This window comes from Ovis aries, chromosome 5, assembly GCF_016772045.2.
Source record: "Ovis aries strain OAR_USU_Benz2616 breed Rambouillet chromosome 5, ARS-UI_Ramb_v3.0, whole genome shotgun sequence".
NCBI lineage: Eukaryota > Metazoa > Chordata > Mammalia > Artiodactyla > Bovidae > Ovis > Ovis aries.
Window position 1 is genome coordinate 79,024,826 of NC_056058.1, and position 22,704 is coordinate 79,047,529.

Here is a 22,704-nt window from a genome sequence, read left to right on the forward strand (position 1 = left end):
TGTAAGATGAAGGCAAAAAACTCAGCCTCTGGCTTCCTGCACTTATTATTTACCTGTGGTCCTAAGGGCACCATTCCTCTTGGAGGAGTCATTCTCTGCATTGGCCCACCCATATTTGGATGACCTAAAAAGAGAAAAAAGTGTGACAATATTAGCAATGTAACGAGCATGGGTGCTAAATCAGAAGCTATAGCCTCCTTTCTGCCTCGTGTTACATCTTATTTACTAAGGGACTGAATTATTGACATCACCTCTACTTGGCTTCCACAGCCAGTCTTCTACCTCTTACCATAGGGTTGTCCCTGCCCCCACTCTCCATTAATGTCTTGAAAGTGAAATCTTCCTCTTCTGTGTTGAATTATAATACATCTGTCATAACATTTGCTCCCCTTCTTTTAGAACAGTGAACAGAGCCATACATGTTTGTGGTACCTAAACAGGTCAATGGAAGGACCCAATTACTGGGTCTGTTAAACTATCAAGTAAGTCACTTGCTGCTTAGCATCATCTTTCCTCCTGCTTATCTTTTTGGTGGACAAACCTCTCTATCTGAAAAAGGCAGAGAAAATTACAAGTGATATAGTCACTTTGATTCTCACTTGCTAGAAGTTATATAAAAAGTTTTAGGAGTTAAGCATTAAAACACATTTTGGATATTTAATTATTCTGTTCCTTGTGTTATCACTGTGCTATCACAAATAATTAAGTTAGCAAAAAATATAATGACTTGGCCATGTTACCAAGTAAAAATGCAACCGATATAATTATGAAAGATCTATACAAATAATACCTTCCCTAATAAATACAGGGTTTCCTTTGAGATTCTGCACATCAATTTAACTTTTACTTTAAAGTAGTCACCTTGTTGTCGAGTTGGGTCCATTCCACTGGGAAGTAATGGCTGACTTCCTGGGACACCTCCAAGTGCCTAGCATATTTAGTAAAATAAAAAGCAGTAAGTATTGTAACTATTTATAAAATAAGAACTTTTAACAATTATAGAATGCATTTGAGTATTTCACAAGATTTTTTTCAAGTTGTATTTTTTTATATTGGATTATATTTGATTTACAATAATGTGTTAGTTTGGGGTGTACAGTATAGTGATTCAGTTATATTGAACATACGCATGTATCTTCCTTTTCAAATTCTTTTCTATTATAGGTTATTACAGAGTATTGAGTAGAGTTCCCTGTGCTATACAGTAGGTCCTTGTTGATTATCTGTGTATACTAGTCTGTATATATTAATTCCAACCTCCTAATTTCTCTCTCCCCCACACCTTTCCCTTTTGGGCACCATACATTTGAAGTCTGGGAGTCTGTTTCTCTTTGTAAATAAATTCATTTGTATCACTGTTTTTAGATTTCACATAAGTGATATAATATGATAATTGTCTTTCTTTTACTTCACTTAATATGATCATCTCTAGGTCCACCCATGTTGCTGCAAATGGCATTATTTTCATGGCTGAGTAATATTCCATTGTATATATGGACCACATCATCTTTATCCACTCCTCTCTCAGTGGACATTTAGGTTGCTTCCATGTCTTGAGTTCAGTTCAGTCGCGCGGTTGTGTCCGACTCTTTGCGACCCCATGGATCACAGCACGCCAGGCCTCCCTGTCCATCACCATCTCCCAGAGTTCACTCAGACTCACGTCCATCAAGTCAGTGATGTCATCCAGTCATCTCATCCTCTGTCATCCCCTTCTTCTCCTGCCCCCAATCCTTCCCAGCATCAGAGTCTTTTCCAATGAGTCAACTCTTCGCATGAGGTGGCCAAAGTACTGGAATTTCAGCTTCAGCATCATTCCTTCCAAAGAAATACCAGGGCTGATCTTCAGAATGGACTGGTTGGATCTCCTTGCAGTCCAAGGGACTCTCAAGAGTCTTCTCCAACACCACAGTTCAAAAGCATCAATTCTTCGGCGCTCAGCTTTCTTCACAGTCCAACTCTCACAACCATACATAACCACTGGAAAAACCATAGCCTTGACTAGAGGGATCTTTGTCGGCAAAGTAATGTCTCTGCTTTTGAATATGCTAACTAGGTTGGACATAACCTTCCTTCCAAGGAGTTAGCTACTCTTAAGCAGTACTGCAATGAACACTGGGTGCACGATCTTTTCAAATTATAGTTTTCTCCAGTTACATGTCCCTGAGCGGGATTGCTATATCACATGGTAGCTCTATTTTAGACATTTAAGGAACGTGCATACTGTTCTCCATAGTGACTGTATGAATTTATATTCCCATCAACAATGTAGGCGGGTTCCCTTCTCTCCACACCCATTCCAGCATTTATTGTTTGTAGACTTTGATGGTGGTCATTCTGACAGATGTGAGGTGATACCTATTTTTGATTTGCATTTCTCTAATAAATGGTAATGTGGAGCATATGTTCATGTGCTTTGTGGCCATCTGTATGTTTTCTTTGGAGAAACGTCTATTTAGATCTAATTTTTCTTTATCTTAAGCTGCATGAGCTGTTTGTAGACATCTGGAGATATCCCTTGTTGGTTGCATCATTTGCAAATATTTTTCCTCATTCTGTAAATTGTCTTTCTGTTTTGTCTATGGTTTCCTTTGCTGTACAATAACTTTTAGGTTTAACTAGATTCCATTTATTTTTGTTTTTATTTTCATTACTCTAGGGGGTGGAGCCAAAGAGATATTGCTGTGATTTATGTAAAAATGTTCTGACTTTGTTTTCCTCTAAGAGTTTTATGTAGTATCTGGTTTTACATTTAGGTTTTTAATCCTTTTTGAATTTATTTTTGTGCATGGTGTTAGAGAATGCTCTAATTTCATTCTTTTATATGTAGCTGTTCAATTTTCCCAGAACCTCTTATTGAAGATGCTCTTCTCCATCCACTGATCTATTTGTTGTTGTTCTGTTGCTAAGTTGTGTCTGACTCTTGTGATCCAAAGGACTGCAACACTCCAGGCTTCCCTGTCCTCCACTGTCTCCCAGAGTTTGCTTAAATTCATGTCCATTGAGTTGATGATACTATCTAACCATTTCATTCTCTGCTGCCCCCTTCTCCTTTTGTCTTCAATCTTTCTGAGCATCAGGGTCTTTTCCAATGAGTCAGTTCTTTGCATCAAGTGGCCAAAATATTGGAGCTTTAGCATCAGTCCTTCCAGTGACTATTTAGGGTTAATTTCCTTTAATATTGACTGGTTTTACTGCCTTGCAGTCCAAGGGACTTATGAGTCTTCTTTAGCACCACAATTTGGAAGCACCAATTCTTGATAGCTCAGGTAGTAAAGAATCTGCCTGTAATGCAGGGATCCCCAGTTCGATTCCTGGGTCAGGAAGATCTGCTGGAGAAAGGATAGGCTACCCACTCCAGTATTCCTGGGCTTCCCTGGTGGCTCGGCTGGTAAAGAATCCGCCTGCAGTGTGGAGACCTGGGCTTGATGCATGGGTTGGGAAGCTCCCCTAGAGAAGGGAATGGGTACCCACTCCAGTATTCTGGCCTGGAGAATTCCATGAACTGTATAGTCCCAAGGGATCACAAAGAGTCGGACGCGATTGAGTGACTTTCACTTCACTTTGTTTATGGTCCAACTCTCACATCCATACATGATTAATGGAAAACCATAGCTTTGACTATTGGGACATTTGTCGTCGAAGTGTTGTGTCTGCTTTTTAATATGCTCTCTAGGTTTGTCATAGCTTTCTTTCCAAGGAGCAAGCGTCTTTTAATTTCATGGTTGCAGTCACCATCAGCAGTGATTTTGAAGCCCAATAAAATAAAATCTGTTACTGCTTCCATTCTGCCCCTCTTCTTTTTGCCATGAAGTGATGAGACCAGATGGCATGATCTTAGTTTTTTGAACGTTGAATTTTAAGCCAGCTTTTTCACTATCCTCTTTCACCCTCACCAAGAGACTCTTTAGTTCCTCATCACTTTCTACCATTAGAGAGTTATTATCTGCATTTCTGAGGTTGCTGATATTTTTCCTGGCAATCTTGATTCCAGCTTGTGAGTCATCCAGCCAACATTTCACATGATGTACTCTGTATATAAGTAAAATAAGCAGGGTGACAATATACAGGTTGGTTGTTCTCTTTTTCCCAGTTTGGAACCAGTCAGTTGTTCCATGTTTGGTCCTAACTTTGCTTCTTGACTTGCACACAGGTTTCTCAGGAGACAGATAAGGTGGTCTGGTATTTCCATCTCTTTAAGAATTTTCCATAGTTTGTTGTGATCCACACAGTCAATGGCTTTAGCATAGCCAATGGCTTTAGTATAGTCAATTGAGCAGAAGCAGATGTTTTTCTGGAACTCCTTTGCTTTCTCCATGATCCAAATGTATTTCTGTTTATGGCACTCCTATACTGTTTTGAGTACTGTAGCTTTATAGTACAGTCTGAAGTTAAGGAGCCTGATTCCTTCCTTCAACTCCATTTTCTTTTTCAAAATTGCTTTGGCTATTTAGGGTCTTTCATTTCATATTTCTAGTCAAATTTTAAGATTTTTTGTTTTATATCTATAAAAACTGCCATTGATAATTTGATAGGGACTACATTGAATCTGAAGATTTCCTTGGGCAGTATAGTCATTTTGACATTATTCTTTCAATCCAAGAACATGGGTATATTTTTCCATCTGTTTGTGTCATCTTCCATTTCTTTCATTAGCGTCTTAAGTTTTTAGAATACAGTTTGCTTCCTCAGGTAGGCTTGTTTCTAGGTGTTTTATTCTTTTTGATGTGATGGTAAATGGCACTGTTTCCTAAATTTCTTTTTCTGATTATTTGTTGTTAGTGTATAGAAATGCGATATTTCTGTGTATTAATTTTGTAGTCTGCAACTTTACCAAATTCACTGAGCTCTAGTAGTTTTCTGATAGTATCGCCAGGATTTTCTATGTATAGTATCATTTCCTCTACAGTGGCAGTTTTACTTCTTTTGCAATTTGGATTCTTTTTATTTTCTTCTCTGACTGCATGGCTAGGACTTCCAAACCTATGTTGAATAAAAGTAGTGACAGTGGACATCCTTGTATTGTTCCTGATCTTGAGATGAAACACTTTCAGCTTTTCACTGTTAAGTACGATGCTGTGTGTGTATTTTTCATATATGACTTTACCCTGTTTAGGTATAATTTTTTAAAATTATAAACTGCTAATAGATTTTGTCAGATGCTTTTTCTGCATCTACTGAGATTATCATATGGCTTTTATTCAATTTGTTAATGTGGTTATTTCACTGATTGATTTGCAGATATTGGAAAAATCCTTGTATCCCTGGGATAAATCCCACTCGATTTTGGTGTATGATCCTTTTAATGTATTGTTGGATTTGATGTGTTCGAGTTTAGCTTAGGATTTTGTGTCTATGTTTATCAACGACATTGGCTTGTCACTTTGTAGTATCTTTGTATCGTCTTGGTACCACGTTTGAGGGTGGCTTCAAAGAATGAGCTTGGGAGTGTTCAGATCTCTGTAATTTTTTGAAACAGTTTCAAAAGGATAGGTGTTAACTCTTCTCTAAATGTTTGATAGGATTCACCTGTGAAGCTATCTGGTCTGGAGTTCTTTGTTGGCTTTGGGTTCTTAAACCAAAGTTTCGATATCAGTGCTTTTGACTGTTCTATTCATACTTTCTATTTCTTCCTAATTTGGTTTTGCAAGATTGTACCTAAGAATTTGTCTGCTTCTTCTAGGTTGCCCAGTTTATTGGCATAATGTTGTTTGTCTCTTATGATCCTTCATATTTCTGTATTCATTGGAACTTTTTCATTTCTGCTTTTATTGATGTGAGCCCTCTCCCTTTTTTTCTTGATGAGTTTGGCTAAAGCTTTATCAATTTTATCTTCTCACAGAAGCAGCTTTTAGTTTCATCGATATTTTGTACTATTTCTTTGTCTCTATCTCATTCTTTTCTGTTCTAAGTTTATGGTTTCTTTTCTCTAACTTTGGGTTTTGTTTGTCCTTTTTCTAGTTGCTTTAGGTATAACGTTAGGTCGTTTATTTGAAATTTTTCTTGTTTCTTGTAGTAAGATTGCATTGCTATAATTTTCTCTTAGAACTGCTTTTGCTGTGTCCCAGAGGTTTTGGATTGTTGTATTTTCATTTGCCTCGAGGGAATTTTTTTGATTTCCTCTTTGATTTCTTCAGTCACCTACTGATTGTTTAGTAGCACACTGTTCAGCTTCCATGTGTGTATGTGGTTTGTTTTATTTTTTTTTTTTACAATTTTTGTTTGTAAGATTTGTACTCTTATTTCATTGTGGTCAGGAAAGATGATTGATATAATTTTAGTTTTCTTAAACTTATCGAGGCTTGCTTCATGGTCCAGTATGTGATCTATCCTGGGAATACTCTATGTGCATTTAAGAAGAATGTGTATTCTGCTGCTTTTGGATGGCATGCTCTATAAATATCAATTTAAGTTCATCTGGTCTAATATGTTGTTTAAGACCTGTGTTTCCTTAATGATTTTCTGTTTGGATGATCTATTGATGTACGTTGGATGTGAAAGTCCCCCACTTTTACTGTGTTACTGTCAGTTGCTCTTTTTATAACTGTATTTGCCTTATATATATTGAAGTGCTACTATGTTGGGTGCATATATGTTTACAATTGTTATCATCTTCTTGGATTGATCCCTTGATCATTTGCAGTATCCTTCTTATAACAGTTTTTATTTTAAAGTTTATTTTGTCTCATACGAGCATTACTATTCCAGCTTTTTAAAAAAAATTTTCATTTGCATGAGAAATCTTTTTCCATCTCCTCACTTTCAGTCTTTATGTGTCCCTTGATCTAAAGTGGGTCTCTTGTAGACAGCATATATATGGGTCTTATTTTTGTAACCATTTAGTTAGTCTATGTCTTTTGGGTGGAGCATTTAATCCATTTACGGTTAAAGTAATACTGATATATAGGTCCTTATGGTCATTCTGCCAATTGGTTTCGGATTGTTTTTGTAGGTCTTTTTCCCCTTCTCTTTGTCTTTCGTTCTCTTCTCTGGTAGTTGCGTGATTGTCTTTAGTGTTGTGTTTAGATTCCTTTTTTTTTGGTGGGTCTATCTATTGTAGATTTTTGATTTGTGGTTACCATGAGGATTTGATATAGCAGTTCATGTATACACAAGACTGTTTTAAGTTGCTAGTCTCTTAATTTCAAATGCATTTCCAATATCCTGCATTTTTACTTTCTTCTTATGATGGCTGGATTTGATATCTTCTTTGTGTGGATGATTTCTCACCTTTACTGTATGTCTGCTTTTACCAGTGAACTTTCTCATTTGTAATTTTCTTGTATTTAGTTGTGGCCTTTTCTACCTAGAGAAAGTTCTTTTAGCATTTGTTCTAAAGCTGATTTGGTTGTGCTCTTAACTTTTGCTTGTCTGTAAAGTGTTTGCTTTTTCCATCTAATCTAAGTGAGACTCTTGCTGGATAGAGTAGTCTTGGTTGATTTCTCCCTTTCATTACTCTAAATATATCATGCCATTCCCTAATGGCCTGCAGAGTTTCTACTGAAAAATCAGCTGATACCCTTAATGGGAGTTCCCCTGTATGTTACGGGTTGCTTTTCCCTTGTTACTTTTAATGTTTTTTCTTTGTAATTTTTTTCAGTTTGTGTTTCACTGTGTTTCTCCTTGGATTTACCCTGTATGGGATTCTCTACACATCCTGGACTTGGGTGACTGTTTCCCTTTTCATGTTAGGGAAGTTCTCAGCTACTGTATCTTCAAATATTTTCTCAGGCCCCTTCTCTCTCTATTCTCCTCTGAGACCCCTAAAATATGAATGTGTTGGTGTATTCTTCTGTTGTTGTCCCAGAGGTCTCTCAGACTGCCCTCATTTCCTCTCATTCTTTGTTCTGCAGCAGTTATTTCCACCATTCTGTCTTCTAGCTCATGTGAATGTTCTTCAGCCTCATTTATATTGTTACTGATTCCTTCTAGTGTATTTTTCATTTCATTTTTTCTACTGTTTATCTCTGTTCTTTAAATTTTTTTAGTTCTTTGCTAAAAATTTCTTGTATCTTCTCGATTTGTGCCCCATTCTTTTTCTGAGGTCCTGGATCGCCTTTACCATCATTTCTCTGAATTCTCTTTTGGGTTGATAGCCTATCTTCACTTCCCTTAGTTGTTCTTCTGGGGTTTTACCTTGGTCCTTCATCTGGAACATATCTCTTTGCCATCTCATTTGGTCTAACTTGTGTGTGGTCCCCCTAGCCGCAGGATTATAGCGCCTCTTGCTTTTGGTTGTCTGCCCTCTGGTGGATAGGGCCGGTCTAAAAGGCTTGTGCAGGCTTCCTGGAAGGAAGGATGGTTGCCTGCCCAGTGGTGGGTGGAACTGGGTCCTATTCCTCTGGTGGGCAGGGCTGTCTCAAGGGCTATGTTTAGAGGTCATTAGAGGTGGCTGTTGGCTCCGGATGACTTTAGGCAACCTGTCTGCTGATGGGTGGGGCTGTGTTCCCATTCTGTTGGCTGTTTGGTTTGAGGCACTCCAGCTCTGGAGCCTTCTGGCTGTCAGTTGGGGCCAGGTCTTGGCAGAAAAATGGCAACCTCGAGCACAGTTCACACCAATGAGTACCTAGTACCTCCATCAGAAGTGTCCTCATAAAACTTCTATTTTACATTTTGTGAACTTTATAGGTCTGTACACTCTGTATAATTTCTTAGTTCTAAAATGATTCTACTTTGCCCAATTTTGTGGCAAACAAAAGAGCTATTGTTGGAAACAAAATCTAGCCAAAACCTGTCCTATTTATCCCTGAGAAGTTTAATGCCCTTCCCCCAAATCGATTTATTAAAGATACAAAAATAACTAATTTTTCTTCTTAAATGTAAATTATTTCTACAGATTATTTTACTCACTGGGGATTATAATAGAAGCAGAACTAAGAATGTCAAGGGGCTAACTGATATTATTTTGAATAGTCATATTTTCCCTAAGAAACTATTAAGAAAAATAATACTCCAATTCAAACAATTTGCTGAGTGGAAAGAGAACTAGAACTGAAAAAAGGTGGAGATTAACAAATGTGGTTTATTTTACGCAGAGGTGTAATACTGGTTACATGCTGAATTGTAAGTTTCAAATAGTCATCTGAGCAGCATTTAGACCTCGACCAAGCTATAAATGATTTAAATATACTGACCCTATGAAAAATGTATTTATACATATATACACATAATCCTGACAAGGATTAAACCTGACAAGAATTTCTATGAATGTTCACTAATTTAACTTAAAACCAAAAATATTTTAATTTGTTTAAAATTTTAAATATTTCAAAGAAAATGTGCTATTAAAGAATTTCTATATCCAGATCAGAACTATTTCCTTAACTGTTATATTGGGATGCAGTAATTTTGTAATCCTTTGATTTTTGTTTGTTCACAAGCACACTCAACGTCTATTTATTGATTTCTGATTAAATGATCTATTTCCTGTTTACCTTTCCAGGCTAATTTCTTGCCACTGACACAATGACATTCTAACTTCGTTATTCCAAACCTCTTTAAGTTTTCTTTTTTTTTTTTTTTTTCAACTCATGTACTCAGGACTGAGGATTATATTTAGCCTTCTTCCTCCTTTTATATGTACCAGTCAGGCATCTCCAACAGTGAGATGCCTGGCTTTCATTATCTTAATTATCTTTAATACCATTATCTACCACTTTCATATGACTCCTCCGTGCCTCCCTGAATATCTTAGCATGCAGGGGAAGTAAGGGCTTCTTATGTACTTTTATAGATCCTTATACGTCACTTTAATATGCTCATGGTTTGTCATCCATCTGCTCTGTATCCCCAATAATCTGTAAGTTCAGAGACTGGAAGCTATCTGTGCCTGTTAATTCAGAGTAATAAATACTTCCCAAAGGAATAAAAGAAATTTTTTATTAGACAATTTTAGGAATCATCAATGACAAAGTCATAAGAATGGACTAGATTTCAAGAATTGAGAAGAAAAAAGGTCAAAAACAAACATAATTTTCTTAAAATACCAATGAGATAAGAAAGGAAAAAACTGAATAGCTAAAAAATGAGCAAGTGGACTGGGACCATTTATTCCACAGTGCATGAGGGGAGTTTCAAGAAGTGGCCAGCACTATCAAAAGTTATAAAGAAGTAAATTAGGAGGGGTGAAAATGTATGATTAAACAACATTATTTTCAATTGTGAGCTTGAAGTTCTTCAAGTGATTCTAGTTTAATACTCTGATGCTCAACATCACTCATTATTAGAGAAATGCAAATCAAAACCACAATGAGGTACCACTTCACACCAGTCAGAATGGCTGCGATCCAAAAATCTGTAAGCAATAAATGCTGGAGAGGGTGTGGAGAAAAGGGAACCCTCCTACACTGTTGGTGGGAATGCAAACTAGTACAGCCACTATGGAGAACGGTGTGGAGATTCCTTAAAAAATTGCAAATAGAACTACCTTATGACCCAGCAATCCCACTTCTGGGCATACACACCGAGGAAACCAGAATTGAAAGAGACACATGTACCCCAATGTTCATCGCAGCACTGTTTATAATAGCCAGGACATGGAAACAACCTAGATGTCCATCAGCAGATGAATGGATAAGAAAGCTGTGGTACATATACACAATGGAGTATTACTCAGCCGTTAAAAGAATTCATTTGAATCAGTTCTGATGAGATGGATGAAACTGGAGCCGATTATACAGAGTGAAGTAAGCCAGAAAGAAAAACACCAATACAGTATACTAACACATATATATGGAATTTAGGAAGATGGCAATGACGACCCTGTATGCAAGACAGGAAAGAGACACAGATGTGTATAACGGACTTTTGGACTCAGAGGGAGAGGGAGAGGTGGGATGATTTGGGAGAATGACATTCTAACATGTATACTATCATGTGAATTGAATCGCCAGTCTATGTCTGACGCAGGATGCAGCATGCTTGGGGCTGGTGCATGGGGATGACCCAGAAAGTTGTTATGGGAGGGAGGTGGGAGGGGTTCATGTTTGGGAATGCATGTAAGAATTAAAGATTTTAAAATTTAAAAATAAAAACTAAAATTAAAAAAAAAATACTCTGATTCTAAATTTCATTGGTAATACCATGTTTTATCACTGGAAATCATTTTCTTCAAAAGTTTATTTTTCTTGTTTATTTTGAAATATTAGAACAATTGACAAGTCTATCTGCTATTATCACTAATCCTATAAAAATCTTTATCAAGGTCAAGTTGTCTTTCCAAAATGACTCTTTACCCACATTTAACTCTTTAGTCACTAGTGTTTGTCTTTTGGTAAGTCAAATCTTTACTTTTTAGAAACATTTTGATAAATCCCAGGATGACGAGATGATGGTTTTACGCATCAAAAGGGTATGATCACTAGATTCTTTAAACCCACAATATCAGGAAAAATATACCTTTTGTGGGTTAATATTATATTCTCATATTTGTCAACATGTCAAATGTATTCCATTGAGATTTAACTAGTCACAAATTTTGGGACACATTCTTTGCTTTATAAAAGATCTTCACTTTGACAGAAAATAACACTAATGATGAGGATGCTTAATAACAACAAATAGAAAGTCAACAATAATATACACTTGTGAGCCAATATACCTGTTAACAGAGTTTCAAGAATGGTGAGAAATTCTAATTCTATAATGTCAATAAATCAATAACTTATTCTTGGTGCCACTCACTAACAGTCTCTGTACTTCTGGCTGTCTTGGTTTCCTTAGCAGTGTTGAATGAACACTGAATTTTTCAGATTAAACATTTTATCTATGAGAAGGATAAAGACTTCCAGGTTACAGATGCTTCAACACCACCGACCTATTCTGACAGTTGAACCAATTCCAGTGTAATTTCTGTTTCAGGTGTTTTCCCATAGGTATTTACTCTTTGCAACCTTGCAGATTTTTGTAATTTTACTTTTCCTTTCATCATTTTAGACACTATTACCCCTTCCTGCATTTTTGGCCATAGTGATATTATACCATGTTTCAAATATTGACTCAGTCCTATAAATATATAAACAGTATAAGCCATTGTGTATTTAGTCCAGAATCATGAAAACTGCCTCGGAAATAATTAATTGTAAATTCTGGAGAAGCTCTTTATTAAAGGCAAGTCTTTTGCATATTCAAATGACTAGTCAACACCACTGAAGAAGTTAATAGTTTACTTTTTATTTTCTTAGATACAATCTACCAATAAAATAAAGTTTTGATAATTTTAAATAGACTAAATTTAAAAATTTAACATTTGTTTTAATAGACATCATTCCAATTAATCACCAAAAATAGCATTGCCAATTCTACTGTAATGACTACATAATGAAATTGAAGAAATGTTCTGTTGTTTGAAAATGTCGTGCTATTAGTTAACAGTATAAATGTTGTTTTAGGAAAAGTTTAACAGTTTGCTCAAAGTTCTTTAAAAACAATAGTATAAAATGTAAATTATTATAAATTTGAAAGATGTTTGGATTAATAAAGCTTAACTATACATGGGAAGGAGGACAAAAAAGGGCCACTCAAAAGAGTACAACTGTTTTAAAATATACTTAGGTAAAGACTGTTCAAAATTATTGACAAAAAAGAACCCATATTGTAACTCTTTATTACCTTTAACTTTTAAATTGCCTCTTTTAAAAATCCAAAGGCATTATATATTAGTTCTTCAAAAATATCTCAAACAGCCTAGATTTAGAATTCCACATGTCTACCGCCAATCCACTCCTCTTTCCAAAAGTCTTTCATTTTGTCAGTTTCTTTAGATGTGGAACTTAGCTTAGTATCTTATATGTAGCAGGCATTTCAACAGTGTCAAATGGATGCAATTACAGTAATTCCAAGATATTTTCATAATTCATATGGAATAATGGAGTCAGAAAATTCTCACATACATAAGGAAATTCACCTTTCCTTAATGTAGATTCTTGCTATTTAGTGGCTAAGCCATGTCTGGCTTTGCGACCCCATGAACTACAGCACGCCAGGCTTACACAGCTCTTATATCTATGGATTTATCTATGGATGGGATGTCTGAAACACCAGGAAAACTGCAGTGAAAGATACAACTTTTTGTCCTTAAAAAGGAAATTTAAAAGACTCAGGCGCCTATAAGCAGATCTGACTGTCAATATACACAGGTTCACCCACATAGAAAATAAAATCCCCATATGTTGAAACGCTTGGCATCCGTGTACTTCTTTTTCCTATTTCCTGCCATGTTCCCCTGGCCCTATATACTGAATGCAGATTCGGTCTGAAGGAGAAAACTCCAGCTGCTAACGTGAGGACTTGAGCACTGCAGCAGTGCGATGATCCAGCAGTGCTGCCTGCGTAAAGGTCTCCCCTGGGGATGACTGTGGGTGCTGGCATGGCCAGTTGTGTGTTAGGACACTTCAAGGACACTAATTTCAGTCAGAGGAGAGGGGAAGCAAAACTCCATTTTTATCAAATGTGCTATCAAAGAAACACAATTTTCTAGTTTCATTTTTTTGGTCAGGAAGCAAGCAGAAATTTTTTAGGAAAGAAAAAATTTATTGTGATAACAGGCTTTACTTCAGATCTGGGTGAATGATGATAAAAACAATTGAAAGTGACAAAACAATTAAAGTAAATATTCCAAACAGTTAAGCACTTAATTTACTCTTATACACACAAACACACACACATGCACGCTTGCTCTTTAGTCTAAACTTAAAACTATATCATACCTGCAAGTAAAAACTGTGCTTTATTCTCTTTAGCAAATAAATATTTATGTAATTGATAAACTATTTGAGGACAAAAATCTATGAAATCTCAGAACTCTTGTAGGTAAAAATAGTTGGACAATCTACTGTAACTACTGATCTAACCCTTCTAGAAGAAGCTGATTATATGTCAGATACGTGACTATAATTGGGCTAAATTGATATGTTACAGCCATGATATTGTAACTGTATAATATAAAAATAAACTTAAGTATATTCATAGAAAATTTCACTGCCATCCTTTACAGTGTAATCTGCATTTACCAAAATCATACATATTTTGAAGGTTTGGATCAAAGTATATGGTAGACTCCAAGGGTCAGCAAATTTTTTCCTGTAAATATTTAGATAATAAATATTTTAGGGTTGCAGGCCACCTACGGGCTCCATCATGACTCAAATCTCCTACTGCAGTGTAAAAGAAGCCACAGACAATGCATGAATGAAAGAATGCAGCGTTCCAGTACAATTTTATTTACAAAAAGTCAACCAAACTATGGGCCAACCGTTGATGTAGATTATACACCACCAGAAGCACCATAAAATGAGATGAAGGATAATTTAGCATTTTTATAAGAAAGAAATATATGTGACATTGTCAAGATCTTTATTGACTCTTTAGAAAACACAAAAACAACAAAACATCAAACTTCAGTAGCACACATAAAATCTTACCTGGTTAGGTATCCTCAACGGGGGCCTTGGACCTCCAGGGTATCGAGGTGACATAAAAGGCTATTGAAGCAAAACAAATAAATAAACAAAATGAAACAAATGTAAAATACAGATCTGAAAATAAACTGCTTTGAAGAATTTTAGAATTATACAAAACATAAATCAAGTTTACTTCTGTGGCTAATTTCAGTAGAATAAATGCTTTTGAGAAAAATTGCTGTCCTATTTTTTTTAGTTTGTAAAATATCTGGAAAAACTGCCAAATTTTTAAAAAATGTGAATTATTAAGATAATGCTATACAATTGGCAAAAGGTAAGATTAAGAAATTTAGGCAACTGAATTTTAGTAACGACTTCAGGAAGAGGATTACTGGCTACATCATTATACAAGTTGGATTCTGAGTATATTCTTTGGACCAAATTACCCAATTTGGTTTTTGTTTTCCCCTAATAATTTTAAAGTTGCCAAATTTCTTCATCTTTTCTTTTGTTGTTCTGTTTAAAATGGTAAAGACATTTCTTTCCCAAGGGACGTTTGTAGTTAGAAAACCTTCAGCTTTCTTTCATTAAGAGTTTGTTGTAATTCAAAATTGATTATAAATTTTAAAGTTGAAATTTCTTTGCATATTTTGAGCCTAGCAGATTATGAGGTGTGTACATTTTTAATAAAGTTTTTATCAAAGTATAGTTAATTTATAATGTGTTAGTTTTAGATGTAAAGTGATTCAATGATACACATACATATATATGCAAACATATATACTTATTTAGATTATTTTTCATTATAGGCTATTATAAGATATTGAATATAGTCCCTGTGCTATACAGCAAGTCCTTGTTTATTTATGAATAGTAGTGTGTATATGTTATGAGGTGTATACTTTTATTAACAGAAAAATGTCCTTATATTAAAATACAAGTTGACTATTTTGTTAGATGACTCAGAGGCTGCTAAGATGTGCTGACTCTGACAGTCCCAAAACTATCTGAAAAATATGCTAAAAGTATCATTTTGATGATTGTTCAATGTTGAGTGGAAGAATATTTTTGACACAGATTTGAGCACAAATTAAAAAAATTATTCAAAATTCCATTTTTATAAATATAATTGTTTGATTATAATACATAATTACATGTAATGTAAGCAAATTATCAACTTTGAAGGGTTGAATATTAAAATATTAAGAATGAATTCACTGAAGACTTGTACAGCCAATTCTATAGTAGTTCACATAATTCTAAATTCCATTTTTATACTTTCTACAAATATTTTTAGAAATCAGACCTGCAGTTCATGGCTACACATATTTTCTAGGGTTATTTTACAAGCAGCATCTGAAAGATAAAATTATAACAAATTTATGTGGTATAGACTTTCTCTTTTGGAGACTCGGACACATCAATAACAACTTTAGAATTCAGCAATTTGGCTTTTTTGCTCACTGTGTTCTCATATGTTAATGTAGTCTTAGGAGATCGTTTTGAATAGAAACAGTGGATTATTCAGGTAATAGGGTCAGCTTCAGCTGATAAAACGTAAAAGGATTTTCCAGTTTAAACATTTAAAAAATGTTTAGTTTTTACACATTTGATCAAAGTTGACTCTACCAATTCTGAAGCGCTGCTCTAAATTGAATTAATTAGTTAACTATACTGTCAACTAGAAGCTCATCTCAGTATTCACACTCCCTCTGCTACTTTCCTGATCACCTAATTTCATTTATGAAACTGTCCTGGACTCATTTGAACAATTTAATAATTAAGTGTGGTGTCACTGATTTTGGAATGGTTGGCTTTCTTTCATAAAGTGTTTTATGACATAGTCACTAAGCCAAAATACAATATCAATTTAGTGTTTGAGACATGGAGAAATAAAAATAGGTCACTAATAATTCCTGTCTATAATAAAATCACTTCAAAGTGGAACACGAGGTAGAAATTGTTAACGCTACTAAATCCTGGTAGACATTGAAATGCACCTTGTTTGGGACAGAGAATCTGAGATTGTATGTTCCTCTGAATGTAAAATAATGTTACAGTATTAATATAAATGGACTATTTAAAAAGGGAAGCTTTTCTCTAATCAGTGGCATTGTGAGTAAGTGTGTTCTAACAGGACTATTGTACTCTCCTATCTGAACATGAGGCCCCATTGAGACACTACTGAGACAGAGGGGCAGTGCATGTGGTTGTGAACCTGAAGGCCCCTCAATAAGATTGGGGGAGAGAGGGTCTCTTTTAAATTTACTTCCCCTTGAATGCCCTCCTCCAAGAAGTTCACTTTTTTCTTTGGGGGGCGTGGTAAAAAAACAAAATTGAAACCCACTTATAATTTTCAATCTATTGCTATACAATTAAAGCAAAAAATAACAAAAAGCTAGTTAATTTAGATAACAGTGTACTACTTTTCCTTAAAATATAAATATAAAAAATGGGTAAGGATTTTTCTTTGGGTAAAGCATTTTAATACTAAATTAGCACTGTATCCCTTACTATTCAGATTGATTCTTAAGTTATTCAGTTAACCTCAGCTGCTTGTTGAAGTGCAGACACAGTAACTGAACCAAGAGTTTAGTATTAGAAACAGAACATTCTGCTATATTTGTGTTTCACTATTCAGAAGTCAATTTGCTTTCAAATATAATTCAAGATATTTATTTTATGGTAAAATGCTAATATAAGAGATGACCTATCGATAGTATGTGTGTGTGTGCTAAGTTGCTTCAGTTGTGTCTGACTCTTTGCAACCCTATGGACTGTAGCCTGCCAGGTTCCTCTGTCCATGGGATTCTCCAGGCAAGAATACTGGAGCAAGTAGCCATGCCCTCTACCAAGGGATCTTCCTGACCCAGGGACTGAACTAGAATCTCTTACATCTCCTGTGTTGGCAGGCGGGTTCTTTAATATTAGCACCACCTGGGAAGCCTCTACATCTTTTGATAGACCTGTCAGTACTCTCTCTGTTGATAACCTGCAAAGAACAGATTCCTCAAAGGAGCCCTTAGCTATGAGAGTGTGCTTACTTTTTATATTTGGGAAATTCTTTTTCATAGTTGGGACATCAAAACATTTGCCTGAAAATGTCAGGAGGATGAATCAATATTTTAAGTGGAAAAAGCCTTCCCCTGAAAAAATGGGCTAAACAGTTATAATGTGTGCAGAAAAAACATATGACTGGGAGTCAAACGGAGCCTGGATTCTAGTTTTTGTATGTCCACTAATTAGCAGAGGGACCCTAAATTAAAAACCTTTCAGGGCTTTAGCTTTCTCAATCTAAAATGAGAGTTAGACTAGATGATCTCAAAAGTCTCTTGGGAAATAATTTTAAAATAATAATTTTAAAAGTCCCATGATTCTGTGTTAATTATTTCCAACATTACCCCTAAGTGTAAACGTTAGCGTACTACAGCTATAAATATTTGAAGCGTGCAGATGGGACTGGGGTGGGATATCCATGAATGTTCCTAAGGCACAAACTATCTTTATCAAGGAGCTAGAGAAGTTTGTTCCCATGCTTTCCAGAGAAAAAGAAAAACCTAGTTGAAGAAAAAAATATACTCCAACAATGATGCTCTTTGTTCAGATCAAAGGTCAACAGAGAGAGTAAAACAGCTATGCTTGTTGATTAAAAGGTATGCTAGAGATTTGTTCATTTACCGAATGTTTACTTAACACCCACAAAGCCACTGTTCTCAGTGGCTGGACATATCAGTGAACAAACCCGATAAAGATCATTGCCTTCTGCTTAGGATTTTTCAAAGTTCACAGTCCTAAAATTAACAGGAGAAACAATTTTATGGAAAAACTATTTTCTACAGTCCACTAATCTGGAAGAAACAGACTGTTCTCTTCACCAAATGGCAAATATCAATGAAAACCAAAAGAAAATAACATTTCAATCTGGTGCCTTCCCTCAGAAGTCATATGACATCATCCCTACTTGACAGAACATGTAGCACCATGAATGACTGAAATTCAAGGCTCTGCTTTTAAAAAAGCTTTCCAAATTAGGGCTTCCTAAGGTTCTTTATAATATATAAGACAAACTGAGTAGCACAGTCAGTACCCTGACATATGGAAAACATTTACAGGCATAAATTCTCATTTCTACATGTTTCAGCGATTTACTCAGAATGAATGGGATAAGCCAAAGTGGAAGCAATAAAAATATATACAAAGCCAGAAAAATCAATAAATTATTTGATGACTAAATGAAAGAAAAATAAAAATACTAATAGAAATATAAACCAAGTGTCCAGCTCATTTCCTCCAAATAGTCTTTTAGAGAAAAGATCACACCACTTAGAATCATAATTTATTTCAGAATGAATGTCATTCCATCTTAAAGGATTATTATTTTCCACTATATCAAGAATTATTCATGAAATATTAAACTTCTGCTTTCCTAAAAGAGATTTTCCTTTATGCTTTTCCATTTCTGCTAGTAGAAAGTCGTCGTCTCCCTATTATTTGATCTTCATAAGCCATTAGTGCTTTATCTCAGTTCTCGAAGATTTAGAAGGAACTGGCTCTTTCTCTTCTTTCCTTCTCTGAAAACTTGGAGCCCATTCCGCCCTCATGGAAATATTTTCCAAATGATTTACCCATCCTGAAATTATAGGTGGTGAGAACCATTTTAAGCCCTAACTTCTTTTCATATACATATATATATAAAGCATAAATATGATTAATAATCAACAGCAGAATATTTTTTGAGATAACTCTGTTCTCTCCTTTCTCTGCTGAGTAAATTTCTACTGACCCTCCAGAGGCTGGTTTAGGTGCCACCCCTCTTTAAGGAAGGTCCATAGACTGAGCGACTGAACTGAACTGACAGGCTCCTTTCCCCCCGTTTCCTGAGCACGTCGTTCACACTGTTCTCATGGAGGACTGAGCACGCTGCAGGGGAATATGTGCCTTGATATGAAGGGAACCCACTTCAGAAGAAGAGCACAAACCCAGATCAGAGCAAGTACCTTAATGTCAAGGCAATCAATCCATGAGATAAAACCGGTATTTCCAAGAATCCTTAAAATTGATGTAGCAATGTACAAATCACCTTATTTTAAATATTTCAACATGGCTTTTGAAACTCTTGATCTTTAAGAGCAAATTGATAATAAAGAAAATTTAAAAATCACTGAAAAAGCTAAAAGCTTCTTTAAAATACCATCTTAAGCATTTTCTATATACTACATTTTATTTTAGGAGCACAATTTAGAACAAATCAATGATGAAGAGAATACTACTAAGTTCTTTAGTATAAACAAATCTAACATTTAGGACACTTTACAACTCTGAAAATTTGTAAGTCAGAGGTATGTTATACAATTTAAAATACTGAACTTTTTTAAGGATAAAACTGAAATTTGCTTCTATTTTTGAAAATATAGTATTTTTAAATGACAAAGAAATACACAACTGCAAAGTTAAAGAAAATATGAACTTAGGAAATAATCTAAAAAATACATACACACTTAAAAAATGACTTCACAAAACTACTCAAATGAAGTTTTATAAGTTCTGTAATTGTATGATTATAATAAAATCTGAGTTAAAGAATTTTATTTCAATACACCTTTTTGACACATTTTACAGCAAAAAGTTTTTAGACTTAACTAGGTCAACCTCCTCATTCTATGTAAAAGCAAACCAAAGGTCAAATTTCTTAACTGCCACTTTAGTTTTCTTAGAGCTATATAACATCCTACTACAGTAATACCTTTGTATTGCAGAATAAAGGCAGGTACACAGGCTACATTCTTATGACCAACTGACCATAAATAAACTGCCTGACAAGGCACTTCCTCCTAGGCCTCTCAGCAACCTTGCAACCCTTCATTTAATGCAGAATTCTTTATCTTTGCTCCCATTCCACTTTGAAAAGCTGAAAGGACAATGGTATTTCAAGTAATCAAGTTGCACATAAAGTAGTAATTAGCATGCGTTCTTGATTCAACAGATGAAATTCAACAACAGAAATATAAAATAAATCTAGTAAGCTCTATCTCTCCTTGAACATTTTTGGTAGAGTTTTGATAATATACGGCTTCCCTGATAGCTCAGTTGGTAAAGAATCTGCCTGCAATTCAGGAGACCTCAGTTGGGTTCCTGGGTCAGGAAGATCCCCTGGAGAAGGGATAGGCTACCCCTTCCAGTGTTCTACCCTGGAGAATTCCATTGGTCACAAAGAGTTTGACACAACTGAATGATTTTCACTTTCTTTGATAATACATGTTATCTTCAGTTCATTTATTATTTTTAAGTCGAATACAGGAAGAGAAGACAGGTTAGGAGAAGAGTACTATCATTATAATGAAACTGTTCATTATAATGTGATAACTTATAATGAGGTTCAGGAAGAAGGGAAGGAAGCAGTTAGCACATTATAAGAGAGAATTTGCAGAGTCACATTCAATAAATACTTGGTTGCTTCCATAGCTGGCTCACTGACTGACTGAACAACATTGATGAAAGACTGTAAAAACCAGGGAAGGTGTAATAAAGTTTGGTTCTCTTGTATAAAATCTCATCTGGCCAATTTATGTGTCTTGTTAAAAATAAGTAGCATCAACTAATATTGCAAAGGGTAAGGAATAGTATTGGCACATTATATTTGGTTGTCTAATGAGAAAATGCTTATATGTATAGAGGGGAAAATTCAGCTTGTTTATGTAGGATAAATCATATCTTTTAGAGGACCTAATAAAAGTAGGTAAGGAACAAAGTGTTGGAGACCCCAAGACCTTATCTTGTTATAATGACAATATCCACATTAACAACATATAAGATAATTTCTGATTAAGATGACTTCCCTGGTGACTCAGACAGTAAAAGTGTCTGCCTACAATGTGGGAGACCCGGGTTCTATCCCTGGGTTGTGGAGATCCTCTGGAGAAGGAAATGGCAAACCACTCCAGTACTCTTGGCTGGAAAATCCCATGGACAGAGGAGCCTGGTGGGCTATAGCCCATGGGGTCGCAAAGAGTCAGACACTTCACTTTCTAAGATGACTGAGAAGGTTTTAAACTCTCTCCTGTTTCTGGGGTTTCAGGGTTGAAAATAGTGATTCCTAAGCAGTTTTACAGAGTGCCAGTATTTAGTAACCACTTTTTGGTATAGAAGGATGTCAGGTTAATCTATGTATGATTTGGAGAAAAAAAGGTATGACGACTTACTAATTTTTTTCTCTGAAGCAGAGGCCAGCTATGAGAAATGCCACCAATTTCATATAGTGGGGCATTTCAGTGGGGGTGTCTGTCTATTAGAGTGCTGCATGTACACATGAGACTCAGTTCTTTTCGGACTTAAATAGATTCAAACAGCTATAAGCCTCAGGTCTTAGAAAAAATGTTTTAGCTTACATATTTTCTTTGCATTAAGAAGAGGCTGGGCACTGTGTAAAAGTATTAAACATTCTCCTTTCTTAACATCATATTGTCTTTGGCACATAACCATTTTTAGTGCCAAAATGTGTAAGAAAAACAGTTATTTGCTAAAAAGTAATTTGCTTTCAGCAATATTTAGGCAAAAACACAAGGTACAAAGTGATAAATAAGAAAATATGGGTTATTTTCAGTAACTATATTAATTACATAAAGATCAAATATCTACCTTACTTGGTCCTGTGCAGATATGACTTGAGATAGATTAATCTTCCAATATTTTTTATGTACTGTTTTAGGCAGACACAGAAATAATATAAAAGTCTGTGACATAAAAATTATTCTAGAATCTTTCAACAGAAAAAAGTGTCTTGAACACAATTTTTTTAAATTGATAAATATAGAAGGTTATAACTATAGTCCTATAAAGGTAATAAAAATATGTTCATTATGAGATTTTTATCCCAAGCATAAACATTGTCTCAAAATTTAAACACTACCTTTTTTATTCATTCTGTGTCCATTTTTTTAGTTTAGTTCAGTTCTCTCTATATGATTCTCCCATATAGATTTCTATTCTCTATTTTGCTATTTGATATTTCACTGAGAAGTAAATCTTTTTCCTTAATCGTGATGAGTTGAAAGCATATGCCATCAATAATAAACAATATTGAGAATACTATTTTGAAAAAAAGCATCAGTGTTGTGACTTGTACATTTGTTTCTGCCATTGCACATATAGTAAAACTGTTCACATTTTTATAATTCCATGAGATGCTTCATGATTTTTCTGGGAAAAGTAATGAAGCATAAATTATACATCAACTGAATTTCTTCAAAGTTACTTTACAATTCATATATCTTAATTTGTTCAGTTCCTTTTCTGTTTTTCATGAAAA

General features: G+C 35.0%; 1 protein-coding gene across 10 annotated transcripts in view; it reads right to left on the minus strand.

Moving 5' to 3' along the window:
• The window catches only part of SSBP2 (single stranded DNA binding protein 2), a 312,716-nt gene that overhangs the window by 58,054 nt on the left and 231,958 nt on the right, over positions 1 to 22,704 (minus strand). For all 10 annotated transcript variants that reach the window (XM_027970493.3, XM_042250727.2, XM_027970492.3 and 7 more), the window contains 3 exons: positions 14,421 to 14,480; positions 862 to 928; positions 54 to 124 (listed from right to left, as the gene is read on the minus strand). In XM_027970493.3, coding sequence (XP_027826294.1) covers positions 54 to 124; positions 862 to 928; positions 14,421 to 14,480 — 198 coding nt within the window. The remainder of the gene's footprint in view (positions 1 to 53; positions 125 to 861; positions 929 to 14,420; positions 14,481 to 22,704) is intronic.